At 39.5% G+C, this 17,897-nt stretch overlaps 1 protein-coding gene across 2 annotated transcripts in view; it reads right to left on the bottom strand.

Annotated features, from left to right (window-relative positions):
- Positions 1 to 17,897, bottom strand: part of COG2 (component of oligomeric golgi complex 2) — a 51,642-nt gene that overhangs the window by 2,257 nt on the left and 31,488 nt on the right. The window contains exons 9-17 of one of the 2 annotated variants that reach the window (XM_007989766.3): positions 16,947 to 17,073; positions 12,943 to 13,082; positions 8,022 to 8,083; positions 6,408 to 6,559; positions 4,518 to 4,715; positions 3,513 to 3,585; positions 3,084 to 3,226; positions 1,463 to 1,602; positions 132 to 312 (exon numbers count right to left, since the gene is read on the bottom strand). In XM_007989766.3, the coding sequence (XP_007987957.3) occupies positions 132 to 312; positions 1,463 to 1,602; positions 3,084 to 3,226; positions 3,513 to 3,585; positions 4,518 to 4,715; positions 6,408 to 6,559; positions 8,022 to 8,083; positions 12,943 to 13,082; positions 16,947 to 17,073 (1,216 nt within the window). The remainder of the gene's footprint in view (positions 1 to 131; positions 313 to 1,462; positions 1,603 to 3,083; positions 3,227 to 3,512; positions 3,586 to 4,517; positions 4,716 to 6,407; positions 6,560 to 8,021; positions 8,084 to 12,942; positions 13,083 to 16,946; positions 17,074 to 17,897) is intronic. The other variant, XM_037986024.2, reaches the window with a different exon arrangement.

Below are 17,897 nucleotides of genomic sequence, written 5' to 3'. Positions count from 1 at the left end.
CGTAACACTTGGGAAGCAATTCCCTAGCCACTGCAAGAGCATCTCTGGGATCACGTGAGCCACCAAGTAACTGCCCGGCTCTCAGAATTTGGTTTCAGGCTCACTGGAGCTGCCGGCGGCTGATGGGTTACCTGCTCTCCTAAGTACTCAACATCCAGGGCCAACTGCAGCCTGATTTTGTCGTCATCACTCATGCCACCACTGGGACCGACGGGGTTGGCGGGAGTGGTTTTTCGGGCTTGTTTCAGCCTTTTCAGGCTCTCTTCCATTTTCTTCACAGAGTTCAATACATCTGACACAGTTTCGTAGTACCTTGAGCAGAAGACACGTTTATTGGTGAAAAGAGGCATTTGTGTGTAACACCAAATAGAGTGACTGGCTTTGTGGACCAAAAAAAGAGATTTTTAAGATACAAATTCGTTTCCAATGAAAATTCAGCCATGGTAAGTAATTAAGTTTCTTAAAATCATTTTTTTATATATATACACACACATATATACAGACACATATGCGTATATATAGTCTTAAGTGTCTAACACAGCATTCCCTCAGAATTTAAGAAATATGCATTTGCATGGATTTTGTTTAAAATTTAATCAAGGGTGGACATCTGTAGCTCATGCCTCAGATCAAGTAACAAGTTCATTTCCAATCAGTTCTAGGAACAGTTCATCTTTTAGAGTGTAAAAGTATTTCAGAATTTTCAATAAAGTTCATTGTCTTTAAAATACTCTCAATATAATTTTGAAATTATAAATGAGTTATATTTCAAAGCTTTGTCTACAAGCTGGTTACTTGGCATTTGAAATACATTTGCCCACAAAAACTGTATTAGACGTTATTGTTATGTTCTAAATTAACCCATAAATGGCCACTTAAATCATAAGTAAATAAAATACTACTGCAAAATTAATATTTAATAATTAAACAAAATCACTAACAAAATTGAATAGCATACTTTTTGATTTAGGAAAAGAATATTTCATTAGAAAAAGACACTCGTGTTTTAGAGGTTTTAGGAATCGAGTCCTTGTCAGCTGTAATTACTTTTAAATGTATGTTTTCTCTTCCTTGATTACCAACCTAAGTTCTTTGATTATCTGTTATGATTAGAGCCACTCTGGACTGACAGGGCTGAGCAAAGAAAGGGCCTCCAAGAAGGATGTGGCTGGACCTCGGAGAACGGCACCTGCAGGGAACGCAGGCAGGGCCAGGAGACGCAGGGGCACTGTGCACATGGCCAGCGAGGCTGCGGCCCAGGCAGAGGAAGCCGGCCCACGGGCCGTCCACGGGGGTGTGGGGAGGGAGGTAGCAAACTGCGGGACCACACTCTGACTAATCCAGTGAAGAAGCGCTAGGCCGTCTCACTGCCTTATTCATACGCAGTGCGTGATGGCCTCGGGGGTTTCTGCCACAGACTCTTCTAAGCAAGGCCCACAAGGTCTACTTTTAATTTACTTACTTATGAGTGCTTTCACTGAGAGCGCCTTCTAGCCACTGCTGAATTATTGCTTGTTTGAGCTTATCCTTGTGTCCATTCTGAAGCTGGAATAAGGGCTTCAGAGCACTGTCCACATAGGAGGAAGCTGTGGTTGGGACCTCCTGGAATGATGTTGGTAGGAGATACAGACGCACAGGAAAAAAACAGAAAAGAAATAGAGTAAGTTACCCAGACCTCAAGTCCAAAAGGATACTATTAATGTTCTAGTTTTGAGACATGGACAACTTCCATCCCTCCCAAAGGTAACACTGGGGTCCACAGAAAGCTGCCTGGAGAACACCAGGGAATAAGAAGAGCCAGCACAAGAAGGTGACATCTGGAACCAGGCTGGGTTCAGGTGCTGGCTGGCACAGCCACCCACGGCTCAGGGCATCGAAACTAGGGCACTGCTTCCCGTAGCTTCATGTCCACATCAATCACCTGGCAATCTCGTAAAACTCAGGTTCTAATTCTGTTGGGGGCAGAAAACTCAGGTTCTAATTCTGTTGGTGGAAGGGTTGAGTTCTGGGACTGTGCTTTTCTAGCGAGCTCCCACCCGCCAGGTGATGTGAATGCTGCTGATCATCAGACCACCGTTTGAGAAGCAAGGATCCAGGCTCAGGAATGTACCTTTCTTAGCTCTGGTTTCTTCATCTGCAAATGACAATACTAGCACCCACTTCATAGGAGGATAGTAAGACTATGTAAAGTGTCTGGCACAGGGTCTGACCCTAACACAGACTCTCAGGAAATATATTACTGTAGCAACCTATTGACTAGAAAGGGAGAGTTGGAAGATTACTGAAGAAAAACAACATATTTGGCAACATAAAATAGGTCTCTCTCTCTCCCACTTCCGAGAGGCAGCTTCAAATCAGACAATAAGGAGCAAATATAAAATGGCATCATATTTGCATAAAACCTATGCACACCCTTCAGTATAGTTTAAATCATCTTTAGAGTACTAATATTTGTATTTTTTTTCTTTTTTAAACTTTTTTTATGTGTGGAGACTGGATGTCACTACTTTGCCCAGGCTGGTCTCACACTCCTAGGTTTAAGCAATCCTCCTGCCTCGGCTTCCCAAAGTGCTGGGATTTTGGTGTGAGCCACTACATCTGGCCTGTATTATTTTTTATTGTTGTAGTTTTTCTTTTGCCTGAATATTTTCGATCCACAGTTGGCTCTGTGGATGAAGAACCTGGGGACACAGGGGCCAACTATATTTCCAGTAACAACAAAGAGGGAACAAGATATAAAGTGTGGAATACCAGATATGGAGACAAAAATGTATAGGACTTTAAAATGTTACTAAAACGCTTTTTCTGAAAAACATACTTTTCCGCAAGACCAAAAGGAAACTGAGTACATCCTTAAATACTTTTAGGATAGGATGGGAAAGGTCTAACTATTTCAGTTTGTGGCCCAGAGCCCCTGTTCACCCCTGCCGAACCTCCCTCTCTTCATCAATACCATTCTCAGAATGGGATGAGCTCAGTCTGTCTCAGGCTACCCTGGGAATCCGCCGCTTTCTTCCTTCCTCTTTGGCTTTCCTAATACACACTTCCCCACCTCAGAATTCTTTCCCATGAATGGCGCTGACCTTATTGGTCCTTCGGTAAAGCCTGGGAACCTCCAGTGCGCTTTTTAGGAAACTGAAGCAAGAGTCACTTAAATCCTGAATGATCTTGCTACTCAAGGAGGGCACACAGGCTGACAAAGAGCTCTGGGAGTCCTCCAGGGCTGCTGTTGAGATTAAAGACTGGATTTAATCATCATGCTCAGGTCCAGATGTGAACTTCATTTGAAATACTGTCACAGCATTTACAGTGTGTACTATAATAAATCAGATCAAATGAATTAAACAAAACATCTTATTTAGGGAAGTTATAATACAGAACAGAATAGAGAAACAACCAAGGATTTACAACTACAGAAGAAAATGTTAAATTAAATATACCCTACAGTCTCTGAAATTTTATTTTAAATCATTTCTTATTCAAAGATTTGCTTAGTCAAGATTCATTTTTACCTGTGATAGAAGAAAAATTCTTAAAGCCAATCATTTCAAGTTTTGGCTTGATTATTTCCAAGAGTTCTGGAAGCTGAAATAAATATGCACTTTATATATTCAGTTACTTTTTATAAATCAAAGGAAGAGGCGATTCTATTTGCATCTACAAACGCTAGAATTTGCTAATGAATGGTGAATCTAAAATCAGGAATTTCAGTAATTTTCATCAAAGGAAAGAAACAGTTTTAATGCTTTTACTATAAAAATATTTCAACAACATGAGAAATCACATGGTTTAATGGCTACTAACAGGCACAGAAAATAAGCAAAAACATTTTCTACTCTATGGCTCTCCATAATACGAAAATAGACACAGTAAAGACCATATTCTTACTGAAAACATACAAATTTCAAAATTCAAAACGGTATTTATTCAAGCACCACAAAATATCTAAAGTTGAAGAAAGCAGAACTGTGTATCAGAGGACTTAACCACTACATTCACCCCACAGAGTTAATGTTACAAGCAAAAACATATGGATCTATACAGAGAAAACAGAGGAAGAAGTTTTAATATTTTAGCACTTTCAAGGTATAGCTGAAGATTAAATAATAACAGAAAATACTGGGTTAAATGTAAAGTAACTGAAATCCAGCCCACTAAAGATCATGCCTGAGCAGAATAAGGTGAGCTAATGGAAAAAAAAAAAAAAAGCGGGGAAAGCATGGCTGCTCCAGCTTGTCCCATCACTACTGAAAAGGAAGCAGGGTGGAGGTGAATACAATACAGAATGCACTCCACGCAGAAGAAGTGCACACCCTTAGAAACCCTATATGGACATGATCTGTCAGGGGAAGCTGGAGAGACACCTAGAAAGGGAGGTGAGAGGTTCTCTCTTGGGGTACCCATGGGCCCCATAATTTAAGCCCCGTAAGGCCCAATGGTGTTTGCCTTTTACACATGCTACCTCCTGTGAAAACATTAAACCAAGCACCTGGAATTCTTCTGGGACACAGGCTTACCTGCTCCTGAAGCTTGTCCAGGTCTGCAACCACATACACGAGCTGAGTGCGGGAAATGGAAACCACAGGCTTTGTTTCTGAAGGACCACTTCCTTGGTCTTCAGTGTTTCCTTGGGTGATGGAAGGTTCTTTGCTACCAGTTACCAAAGGTTTCTTGATCTCCTTGGGACCTTCATTAGAAATGGGCCTGAGTGAAAGCTGAAAAAGGATTTCACTGATTAACTACTTTTACACTAGCAAGATACACGAGCATTTATATATTACATATGTGTGTCAATAACTCACCATTAAATGCTAGCTGTCTACATAGCACTTAGTAAAAACTTACTAATAAAAGTACACCTTATTGTATCTACAGGAAGGAGTGAAGCACTAAGAGAAACAAGGACAAACTACGCCCCCATGTACATTTACCTTCTGGAACTTGTCTACTTTCTGGTGATAAAAATATCATGTGAAAAATAAAGTACCCAAACCACAATAAAATTAATTTTGGGGACATCACAGGTTTTAAAAAAAATCAATTATGTTAGGCAAATAACATACCATGTTTGTAATTATAATTAATAAGGGTAAAATATCAAAATCTAAACCTTCAAATACAAAAAACAAAGTGTTCTTTGTGTAACATTGTTTATAAGGGAAAAAAATAAAAAAGAAGTACGCTAGCACCAAGAAAAGAATGGGATAGAATGGGATAATGAACATTCAGGGCAAAGTGATCTATTACAGATAAACAGAGAATTCCTGGCTAGCAAGAACGCATGCTTAGCCTAACTGAATAATCGTCCTAACCCAACTCTGTCAGGGGAATCATACAGCGGTCTTCAGAAACAGCTGACGGCCCAGGGTGGTCCACTAAGACTCTTCCGAGCAGAGGGAAGGCAAAAGGGAAAGACAAACTAGATTTCACTAGACTCCCATTACCTGACAGAAGCTTTAGTCCAAATAAATCCTCACAACAGCCACGTATAGAAGCTGTTTTCCCATTCTCCAGATGAAGACTCAGCTTAATTTCTCTAGGTCCACAGAATTAAAAAGTTTAAGAGCCAAAGTTTGACACTGGCTCCAAAGCTGACACTCTTTCCATTAAAATACACTGCAAGAGGAGGACTGGGATCCTTTCCTACTCCAAATAACAAAGATTTTATTCAAAGTGTGCTGTTTTCTCCATGTTGTCTTTTTTATTTTTTAGAACACATCTCCTTTGCATACTCCTCACACTGCCATGACTGGTTCACCTGAGAGTATGTTACTCACGCTTCCCCCAGAGAAAGGGCAGCACAGCTATCCGAGGTCCTAGCAAGAACCCATGGGGCTGGTGCTGAGCACTGGACTGTACCAACGCTCCTGTGGATCAAGAATTTCTGGCTTTTTGTAGAGTATTAATAAGTCACCAAGGGCATGTGGATATTTAATACATTTGATTATTTGAAAAGGGAAAAGGATATTCAAAAAAGAAAAGACAATTTTAATACCTTCTTATGTTGATGACAATATAGTTTTGTAACCTTCCAAATATTAAGTATTAAAATGCACCTATTTTTATTTCTAATCATTTTCATAATCACCTTGAAATTAAAATGAACATCTTTTTTTTAAATTTGGAGGCAGTTCAAAGAATCTGGTTTTGAGAAGGGAAAACATGGACTTGCCAGAGTGGTGCTTTTCAACAAAACAAGTTCGTGATAATAGACACCCCTAAATGCAATGCTTGCAGGAATAAAAGTGAAACACAGAAACAGAGCTGCAGATAATCTTGGGAAGTCAGACTACTGTGGTCCTCTGAATTAACCTCTCATGGCATTTACAAAAAGCTTAAGGAGTTAGCCTAACATCTTTAATTTTTATCAGTATTGATTATGGATGAGCTCCACGGCCAGCCCTTACCTCACTGACAAACACAGAGTATCGTGCCAAAATCTGCAGAGTGAATCTCCACAGGCGATGCACCAGCAAAGGCAAGAACATCTCATCTGACCAACACCTCCTGAGGCTGTTCCAAGTTCTATGAGAAGCCAAAAGGCAATATGGACTTTCAGCTAGAGAAAAAACAACAACAACACACATTTAAGGAATTTCAGACAATTTTAGGCTATAATCTAATGTAAGACTTTTGATGTATGATTCAAAGGTAAAGAAAGTGGCCTTCTGAAGAAAACCATGTGGTCAGCAAAGCTGTTGGAGGCACAGGGATGAGGAGTGGCCACAATCCATGTTCCCTACCACATCCTTCATGCCACGCAGTTTTACATGACACTATCTCTCAGGTGTCTGGATAAACATCAAACATATATAGCATTCAGAAATAATGTTTAATAGGTACTTTATACCAAATCAACAAACATGGGCTGGAGTGGCAATCACTTGCAGAGGTTTAAACTTCAGTTTCAAATTTGTCCTGTTTCACAAGAGTCTTCCTCTATCTCAACATCTTATTCTTTTAGAAGAAGTTAACTACATATGACCATTTTTGGCAAAGACAGATGAAAACAAATTCTGAAGCTAAAACTGATTCAAAATGATAGGAGACTTAGCTGCATAAAAGAGAGTGGAAATTTAAGTCGAGGAACCTAGATATAAGCACACAGTATTTCAGTGGTCACTAGGAATAAACATATGATACAAAAATTAATGAGGTTGTCAGAGTATGCAAACATGTACTGGTAAGTCCACATATCTACAGCTGTTACCTGCCCAGCAGCCCAGCATAGGCCGCCAGGGCCCAGGAGGCCCAGGATGCATGCTTCAGCTGTGAGTCATTGTCAGTGAGAGGCAGGAGCACCCTGACCCTCTACCATGCAGACCAGTCCTCAGCCTGGGAGGAAGGCAGATCACAGCCCATTTGCTAAAAAAACCAGCTGATGACATAAGCACACCAAGGGGCCATATCCCCTGGACAAGTTATATTCAGGAATGAAAATGAGGTCTGTTTCCTATATTCTTATTCCTTTTTCATCTTTATAAAGCAAGAACTCTATGTACCAAAACTACTTGGTTTATTTTTACCTTATTAAAAAAAGAAGGGCTGGGCACGGTGGCTCATGCCTGTAATCCCAGCACTTTGGGAGGCCATGGTGGATGAATCACTTGAGGTCAGAGTTCAAGACCAGCCTAGCCAACATGGTGAAACCCTGTTACTACTGAAAATACAAAAGTTAGCCAGGCGTGGTGGTGTATGCCTGTAATCCCAGCTACTTGGGAGGCTAAGCCAGGAGAATCGCTTGAACCTGGGAGGCGGGGGCTGCAGTGAGCCAAGATCATGCCATTGCACTCCAGCCTGGAAAACAGAGAGAGACTCCATCTCAAAAAAAAAAAAAAACAGTCAAACTAAGTGATTTTAAGGTCCAACTTAAGGCATGATAAAACAAACAAACAAAAAACAAAAACAAAAACAAAAACAAACCAGTGAAAGTATGCTCAGAGTATTACGATCTAGCTGATGTGGTGAACTGAATGAACTCATTTAAGATACCATGCCACTTATCACTTTGCGGGAGTTACCTGGGGCATCTTCCAGGACATCTGTAAGTGTTGCTTCTAAGGATCCTGCTATTTCTCTAAATCTGAGATAAAAACAAGAACACAAATTAGTGTTTATGACTCTGACAGATGCCTTTCCCTATCCATCCTCTGTTTTTCCTAAGTAACAGGAACTTTCTCTGTCACTCGCTGGTAAGTCCAACCTCGAAATGCCTATTCTCCCAGCCTTTTTTTTTTTTTTAACTGAACAAGAAATCGTGACTAAGCCACTGTTATATAAGGGCTCTCTGTTATTTGCAGCTGGTCTGAATCATAACCTTCCCCATGTTTCTCAAATTAAACAAACTGCCAGTTAAGTCTCCATCAAGAAGTTGTCAGGTGAGTAGCACCTGCTCATGATCCTCTATTCACTTCAAGGCCATAAAACTTTGGTTCCTCCAACCCATCTATTTTAACACCATCACAGGTAGGTAAACGTCCCCAGGGTAAGAAAGCTGCATTCTGTACCTGTGTTGGCAGCTTGAGAAAAATCACGGGAAGCAGCCAGTTAAAACTAGAACTCGCTGCTTGGTGCTCTTCTAATCTGCTGACCCTCTCCCACGTCCATGGTACTTGCCCTTTGGGTACTAATGCTCAGTGTCTGTACCAGTGCTTCCTAGATGTGCGTTCTTTTTTTCCTGATGACAGCTGGCTCATCTGGCACCTCAGCTCATCCTGTCACAGACCTCTGTTCTAATAATGGATATGGACATGTTTTTATGACTTTGTGAAAGGCTAATGTGTTATATAGTTTTTTTAAGCTAGCTGCTTCGGCAGGCATTGTTTTCTAACTGTATAACTCTTCCAATTTCATACTTGTCTTTACTAGCATGCTCTTTTGTCACCTGCTAATTGCCTTACTAGTAATGAATTCGGATGCATGCTCAATATCAATTTATCCAACTGATATGAAATTATTTTTTATAGTACATAATGTGCTTTTAAAAAGCGGTTCAGAGACTGAGCTAAAGGCAACTGTCTAAAGAGTAAAAAGAACAGCTTGACACAAAAAGCTGCAGCCCTACCCAACACAGCTGAGCACTGAAGACACCAAGGCTATCCTGGACCATTATAGCTGGCTGGTTTCCAGCAGCCGTCCTGTCTGCCCCATGGAAAGAAAGGAACTCTCTAATTGCCCAGTGAAGCTTACAAAAGGCTAGTCTTTTCCTGCTGCAGTTGAGAGGTACAGAAGGAACAAGTGACAGATGGAAAAGTGGGATAAGAGAGCACTGGAGACCGGGCGCAGTGGCTCACGCCTGTAATCCCAGCACTTTGGGAGGCCGAGACGGGCGGATCACGAGGTCAGGAGATCGAGACCATCCTGGCTAACACGGTGAAACCCCGTCTCTACTAAAAAAAAAATACAAGAAAGAATTAGCCGGCCGTGGTGGCGGGCACCTGCAGTCCCAGCTACTCGGGAGGCTGAGGCAGGAGAATGGCGTGAACCCGGGAGGCGGAGCTTGCAGTGAGCCTAGATCGCGCCACTACACTCCAGCCTGGGCAACAGAGCGAGACTCCGTCTCAAAAAATAAAATAAAAAAAAATAAAATAATAATAGAGCACTGGAAACTAGCCCAGGAACAGCAGTAAGAGGAGGCAGTGACACTGAACACAGGAACAAGGGAGATGGGACTGCTCTGCACCTGGGAGAGCAAACCAGCTCCTAGAGCTCAACCTCAGACCCCCAGTCCTGCCTTTCTTGAAAATCTAAACAAAATACAGGAAGTTAGCCCTGATACAGAAAAGGCCTGATAGCTGACACAGCACTGTTTAGATCAGGGAAAAACTGAAGCAACCTAAATGGCCAAAAGAAAGAATATGGTTACAGAATCTGCAGTATATTCAATGGACTAGTATGCAGTATTAATGCGGAAGCTTGATGCTATAAACCAATAAGAAAAAATAGGTATAATTTAGTACTATGCAAAGACATGGGCCACAGAGTTTTATGTATATTTACGATAATTCTGAAAAGCATACAAATGAAAAAGGACCAAAAAAATGCAGCAGAGCCTTGATCCCTGCACTTCACAGAGAGGTTCTGCCTATCTTTGAGCAGGGACAGTGATGTATGATTACAACTGCCCGAGTCACTTGGCCTAGGTGTGCTCCCCAGCCAGGGGACCAGCCCCTCACACAGTTCTGCTGTGCGGTAACTGCCAGGAATGAAGCAACAGAACATATTTCTTCTTGGAAAATGGCCAAAAGAGAGAGGGAACCTCTGTTGAAATCTGAAAAGCTATGCTGTGGTTTTCATGTGCACATCGAATGTCATTACTCTCAACAGGATCCATGTAAGAAGGGCAACCCCAAATACAAACATTTCTAAATTCTTAAATATAGGCCCGGGGAAGGTCTCTAGACATATTCCTCCACGAACATCACAGGGCTACAATAATACTTAAATAAAAATTACAATGGTGATAACAATAGTGATGCCTACTGTTTTTTTTCTCTGAAGTATCAGGAACATCATAAGTGCACCCGTCTCTCGTGGATACACATGTCTGAGAGGAGTGCAGGGACAGGAAAGAAAGGGCTACCCGCACCTTAATATTACTACGTAGATTCCACATCATAAGACTGTGTTCAGCATATACTATGTAATACAGTATATACATGTGAATGTACTAGACACATTTCAATTTTAAAAAGAACAGCAAACTGAAATTTAGCCTTTGGCATTTAAAGGGCTAACACCTGCAGTTTCCAGGTAGTCACTGACTCATCATAATTTGAGGCTGTTTTGATCACATCTGCATTTAATTTCTTCCCATGAGAAACTAAGTCCTCATCTACTTTCCAATATGTCCACAGGAGCAAATGAAATGTAGACGCAGTGGGGTCTCAGGGACAGTGAGGGGATACAAAATGTGTTCACAAGAATTGTGGTGATGGCTCGGGTGGGGAGGTGGCTTTTTTCCTGAAGATGATTGGGATATGGGTATATAGTCAGATCCAGGAGCAGAAAACTTCTACTGAGAGTGCAATATTAATATTTCTTCTTAGGAAATGTCCAACCATCACCACCCCACTGTCTTTAGGTTTACTTCAAATGACCTTGAAATGAATCTGATGACAATGCAACTCTGACCCTAACTATGTTTGCGGAACTTTTTGTCATCCTTCAGAGCAAACAACCCAACACCTGATAAAAATCAATAGAAAAGTTCTACAAAGTCTTAATGGAATTTACTTTTTAGATGGAAAAACAAACGTACTAAAAACAAGTTCTACACTTCATAACTCAAAAGTATTTTTTTTAATTTCATGAATTTTAAATAAAAGAGGTTTTTTCCAAAAAGGCTAATCAAATCCTTTGAAGGCTTAAGGCTAAAATCTGCGAAAGGTAAAAAAGACTTTCAGGGAACTGGCTGAGTTTCAATGGAGTTTAAGCCCCAATTACCAGCTTTGAGAGAAACTGAAACGAAGGGAGATGCAGCTTGAAGCCAAGCTGTGCCATCACCAAGGGGCCCAGCCTGGCAGAGCCAAGAGCACGGGCTGAAATAGCCCATGGGGGCTGCAGGAGGTGCAGTGGTGGGATGGAAGAGTGAGGTAACGGTGCATGGGTCCCAGGGTCTGAGGAAAAGGACCAGGAAAGAGTTTGGAGGCAGGAAGCACAGAAGTATGTTTGTGAGGTGATAGCATTAGATAATCAAAGTAATCTAACTCCAAACCTGGACGACAGAGAGATGGGGAAATGTAAACCTTATTTCTCCACAGCAGTATCATTTTATAAAACGATGCTTTGCTATTTTAAATCCTGCTCACAAATCAAAAAGGCTTCTTGCCCTGGCTTGATGTTGATTATCATATAACAACTATTTCCAGTGCATCCCATTAACATCTTAGATGAACAAATCCATAATTTCCTGCTGAGAGACAAACTACATGATGATGCAACCTTGGAAGATTTAGCATAAAACACAGTATTGTAAGTGAAAGGGCACCTTACTACTTCATTCTGAGAACTGTGATTTCATTATAAAAAGATGATTACATACATTCTCAATCATCCCAAGCAATTATCATCAGGGGACCTAATTCTTGATCTCCCTCTCTATAATTATTCCTCAGAACTCTAGGGGAAAGGACTGCATCATAATTAATGAAAGCATCCAGCAATGGAAATAAAAAAGCCTATGATTCTTCAAAGAGCATTTCAGGTAAAATGCCATTCTATGGAAGAACATACCATGACCTCATTCAAGAGAATCTGCAAAAATGGCTATTATCATCTGTTTTTCCAATGCACTGTATGATGTTAAGGGTTCATCCTACATTTCCCCAAGTATTTTACAGAATGGCTTATTGACAAAGGTGATATCATCATGAAACCTGGAAGAAAAATGTCACCATTTTCCAGAATAGAGGGCACAAATGTCACAAAGATGATAAGCAAAGCCGAAATAATGACGAGGCTTCTCATACACTAATAGATGGAACCAGCTGCAAAGAACACTTAAGGCTCCATTCCCTCTAGAGGACAAGTATCTCAGATGAGCAAAAACAGATGTGAGACAGGTTCATTATTTGAGGCAGATGATGACACAGGGAAAATGGAAAAAAAGAGCTGCTGTATAACTCCTACTTTCTCTTTTCACAATGAATGAGGACATGGTGGGTGGGAATGAGGCGGGGCTTGGAGTCAGCTCCTTCCAACTCTTGTGTTCTGAGCTCTCCAATTACCAAAAAATAAAACTTATGTTTTTGTCATGCAAGTCAGACTTTGGCAACCATAATACTTCTTATGTATCCTTCTCCACTTTCAATTTTGTCTCCCAAAGCCTATTATGATGATCAGAGAAAAGGAGCCACTAATTGGCACAACAACCTTAATTGGCATTCAAATTATGTTTTAGAAGGGTGTAGGGGTGGGGGCGGCGGTGAATAAATGACCAACCTTATTTGAAAATAAACAGGCAAGTTCCACTTATTATTGAAGCTATGATAGGCAGGATGTGCTCTTAATCTTTTTACACTAGCCTGTGATCCACATTGCCGTTCAAATCTTCTGACAAAATCCATACTTATGGTATATTTCTAAAATAAAAACAAATGGAAAATTTTCATTATCAGAAAACTAACCAGAACAGGGAGCATGTACTGAAAACTGTAATCAAGATAAAGAAGCTCAACACATAAGAATCACAGTTTCTAGAGTTAACAGGGAACTTGCGAGATCTTCCTTCCAATGTCCCATTTAAAGATGCGTAAATGCCCAAAGTGGTTCTGTGATATGTCTTCCGTGTCTTCCATGGCAAAGCCCATCTGAGACCCAGGCACTCCAAGTCTGGTGCTCTTTAAACGGTAGTGCTCATGTTCTAGGGCCCCCTACCCCAGCCCACTGGAATTTGAATTGACAGCAGATTAAACGACATAATTCATCATTGCCTCACATAGGAGAAAGAACAGAAGGAGAAAATTCTGAAGAAGAAAGGGAGAAAAGAGAAATAATCGAACCATGTGAGTATTCGTATCATTTTTATAAATAAGATAGCATGAAAACTGACAGGGAGATGTACCAAAACCATTAAGAGTGGCAGCTAACTCGTAGCATTTATCATCAACACACTGTGCTTAGAATTGTATTATTTAATTTAACCCACAAAACTACCCCACAAGGCAACTGCTATCATCCTCCTCCTCATCCCCCATTTTACAAATGATGCTTCTTCTTCTGTTGAGGCTCGCAGAGAACCTGCTCAAAAGACAAGCTAGGAGGTAGAGGAAGCAGAATGCTAGTCAGTCAGTTGAGCAAAACTGCGACTGCACATTTGCTTTTGTGGGTACTTTATTCCCGAAGCCCCCAGGCTCTAAGAACACTGTTGGCTTTTTTATGTTCTTCTCAATTAAAAGGGGCTCAATCCAGGGTCACCAAACCATTAATCTAAATATGCTAAAGTCTGTGCTTAGACAGGATTTTGTAGTAGTAAAACCTACAGGCTTTAAATTTCTTTCAAAAGGTTTTGGGCAAACTTCTGTTATCCCAGAGGGTGGTCTAGGTGTGCAGAGTTGAGACAAAAATCGGGATTATTCTTCCCTTTTGGGACAAAACTATACCTCTGCATATAATGGATGCTAAAAAATATATATAAAGATACTTCCCTCTTACAAGAAACATGTTACATTAAGGCTTAAAGCTGAAAGTATTTCTGGAAATAAATGGATACTATCTGCAGGAAACTATATTCACAAACGTTAAGCATTAGCCTAAAATTCTAAAGTCAAGTTCTATCGGAAAGGTTCATTTCTGAGCTGAAACATTTCCTGAGTCAAACACGGTCAATATGAGTCTCTAAAGCATAGAGCAAATTGTAAAGCGTCTTTACATTTGCCAGTGCTTAAAGCTTACAATTGCTACTGCTTAAAGCCATTATTTCACTCTCCTTATGCTATCTTAAAAGCCCTACTTTTTAAAATCACAAATGTTGCTACAAAATTTATTGAAAACAGCACAATCCTGTTATTCAATGCACTGTAATATGGGACAATCTGCCAAGAGATAAGGTATGTTGCATTTCTGGGATGGTAAACCTCCCAATGTGTTGTCTTATCTGTGGGAAATCTGCTGGGCCCCAGGCGTAAATCTGCTGTTTACGCTTATCTTGTGCCTCTCTACACTTAAAAAATCAATAAACAAATTCACCAGGGAGGCTAGACAAAGAACAAATACAACTTCCAGAAATAAAAAAAATGACAATTAACTGGAAACTCAATATGCAGGTGGAAAAGAGTTTAGATACAACTAAGGATGGAATTAGTGACCTATAAGACAGACTGCGAAATTATCGAGAATGCAGCAAATACAGATGATAGGGTGAACCGGTCTAAACAAGAGATCTAGATGGAGATGATGGAGCACAATTGAAGAAATAATAAATAAAAATCTTCCAGAATGGATGAAAGACACCAATTCTTAGATTCAGAAAACCTATCAAATCCTAAGGATAGTAATAAAAAAAAGAAGTTCTACTGGACATATCATAGCAGAACTTACTTAGCACACCAAAGTCACACAGAAGATCTCAAAAGCAGCCAGAGAAAAAAGAAATTAACTACAAAGGAATAACAATTAAATTAACAGCGAACTTAATAATGCAACTCAAAAGACAATACTCAAAGTGCTGAGAATTCTATTAATATATCCAGCAAACTGACCTTACAAACAGAATATAGTTATTTTCAGACAAACGCAAACTGAGAAATTATTTAAAAAAATAAATTATTATCAACAGAGCCTTACTAAAAAGTCTTCTAACATGAATTTCAGAAGAATGATTCAAGAAGGATGAACTGACATTCAAAAAGGAACAGTAAGCAATGACAAACATGTAGGGTAATTCCCAGAGGATGATGACTATTTAAAACAATAAAAATGCCCAGTTTTTAAGATTAAAAAAAAAAATAACAAAATAGAAGTACGAGCAAGGAAACAAAAATATATACTATGAGAAGGGATGGCTGGCGTGAATGTGCTCTAAGTTCCGCGTATTGTCCAGGAGAAGGCTCAAGAACATCAATCAACTTTAGATTCTGTTAAGTAACCACTAAGGTTACTCAATATATACAGAAATAAAGGGCACAACTTCCAAATTAGTAGAGGGGACAAAATGGAATAAAGATGGAAAACAGATCCCCAGAAGTCTAAAATACAAAGAAGGTGAAAAAAGAAGGGATGAAGAAAAGATGGGAGGAAGGAAATAAGAGAAGAAAACTGGAACAAAGAGAAAGTACAAAATAAGAGTCAAATGCATTGACAATTAGAATCACTGCAAATTTAATAAAGTACCTAATTAAATGACAAAGATTATCTCATTGCATAAGAAACCAAAAACCAAAATCCAGGGAAGGAGAAGGAAGAAAAGTACCAAGAGGCTGAGCCTTTAAAATGATACAAAGGAAAACAAACTTATACATTAACTTTTTAAATCCTAACCATGAAATCTTTAAAATAATGATTTCTCTTTTAAGGGGGAAAAAAGGCGGGGGGGGGAATGGAATAGGGCCGGACATGGGGGCTCACCTGAAATCCTAGCACTTTGGGAGGTTGAGGGGGAAGGACTGCATGAGGCCAGGAGTTCAACACCAGCCTGGGCAACATAGTGAGACCCATCTCCACAGAAAAAGAAAAAGAAAAAGAAAAAGGAAAGGAAAAAGAAAAAGAAAAAGGAAAGGAAAAAGAAAAAGAAAAAGGAAAGGAAAAAGAAAAAGAAAAAGGAAAGGAAAAGAAAAATTGACCAGGCATGGTGGTGTGCACTGAAATCCCAGCTACTCAGGAAGCAGCAGAGAGGACTGCTTAAGTCCAGGAGTCAAAGACTGCAGTGAGCTATAATTGTGCCACTGCACTTCACCCTGGCCAACAGACTAAGACCCTGTTTCAAAAATAGTAATAGTAATAATAAAATAAAATATAAATTAAAAAAGGAAATAAATATTGGGGCTTTCTAACTTTTTAAATTATAGAGGACATTTATATAGTATATTTTAAAATCCAATCAATTCCTTTGTACTTGCTGCCTGAAAAAATCCAATGAGTACTCTTTGTTTTCATTCAAAATTATACGGCAGAGATGTACAAACTTAATTTTTCACAGAAAACTGCAAAAACACTGGCTTTTAACGGTCCTCAGGATGTTTTTAAGAAAATAATGTACATTTCTACTCACACTTGTATCTAGACTTAATTATACTTTATATTATAAAATGAAAATGTTCTTATTCCTAAAAGTATCATAGCTCATATCTTGGATAAAGTGATGTGTGTGTTTTAAGGTAAATGTTCACTTAGCAACTCAAATTTTTATTTTTAATAAACCACAGAACCAAGACTAAGCAGAAGAGAACATGATACTTCTCCAGCCTCCGGTTAACATCTTCAAGAATCAAGACGATGGGCAGAGATACCTCATGAAATGCATCGGGATTCCCAGGATTAAAAAGCGAGGGTAACTTTTCTTCTAATCCTTGTACTATTTGTGGCCAGACAGAATTCACCAAAAAGTCATATCCAGGAACAGTATTGCCTTTTTCACTGTAAAATTAAGAGCACATTTCAGTAAAATACACCATAATCTATTTACAAAGAGCAAATTTCCACTGTGTTGCTTCTGCAAAAGATCTGCAGTCTAACACTTATTTCAACTTTGAAAAAAAAAACGTATTTGTAATTTAGTTTGTTTCTAGACTCAAATTTCTATTCCACTCCTTAATCTCAGTTTCACCCCACACCCGGCAAATCTCCTGGATCCTGACTCCTCCACCTGGTGTCAAGGCTAATCACCTTGGTACACTTTTCCCTCTAAAATACTTCCCACCACCTTTATACTCCTATCTTGGGGAAAAAAAGTACAGTAGTCTAATACTACAGGAAAAATAACCTTCACGTTACTGAACACCAATCAACCATACGGCATTGTAAATTATGCTAATTTATAAATTAATAACAGCTTTTATTTACTAAGCTATCTCTAAGATTACTTTCAGTTCTAAAATTCTATGACTATCAAATGTGAAATCTTATCACAAATCTTGACACAAAAATCTGATAATAGATTAATTTTGTGTGTGTGTGTGTGTGCGCGCGCTTGTCTTATTTTGTCTTTGTTTAGCACCAGACTTTAAATTCCAAATTCCCAAATGTAGATGACAGGCAGCACTGAGACAAAAGCATGCGCTTTGGAGCCAGTGTGCCTGATTCAAATACTGGAGCGTGGGCAAATCATTTAACTTCTCTGTGCTTTGGTTTCTTCATCTTTAAAATGGTGATGATAATAGTACCAACTTCACAAAGTCATAATAAGAATTAATATTTGTAAAGTACTTAGGATAGTGCCTAACACATAGTAAAAGCCCTAT

This window comes from Chlorocebus sabaeus, chromosome 25 (assembly GCF_047675955.1).
Source record: "Chlorocebus sabaeus isolate Y175 chromosome 25, mChlSab1.0.hap1, whole genome shotgun sequence".
NCBI classification, from domain to species: domain Eukaryota; kingdom Metazoa; phylum Chordata; class Mammalia; order Primates; family Cercopithecidae; genus Chlorocebus; species Chlorocebus sabaeus.
The sequence above is the reverse complement of the archived record's forward strand: the minus strand, read 5'-3'. Positions and strand labels throughout refer to the sequence as shown.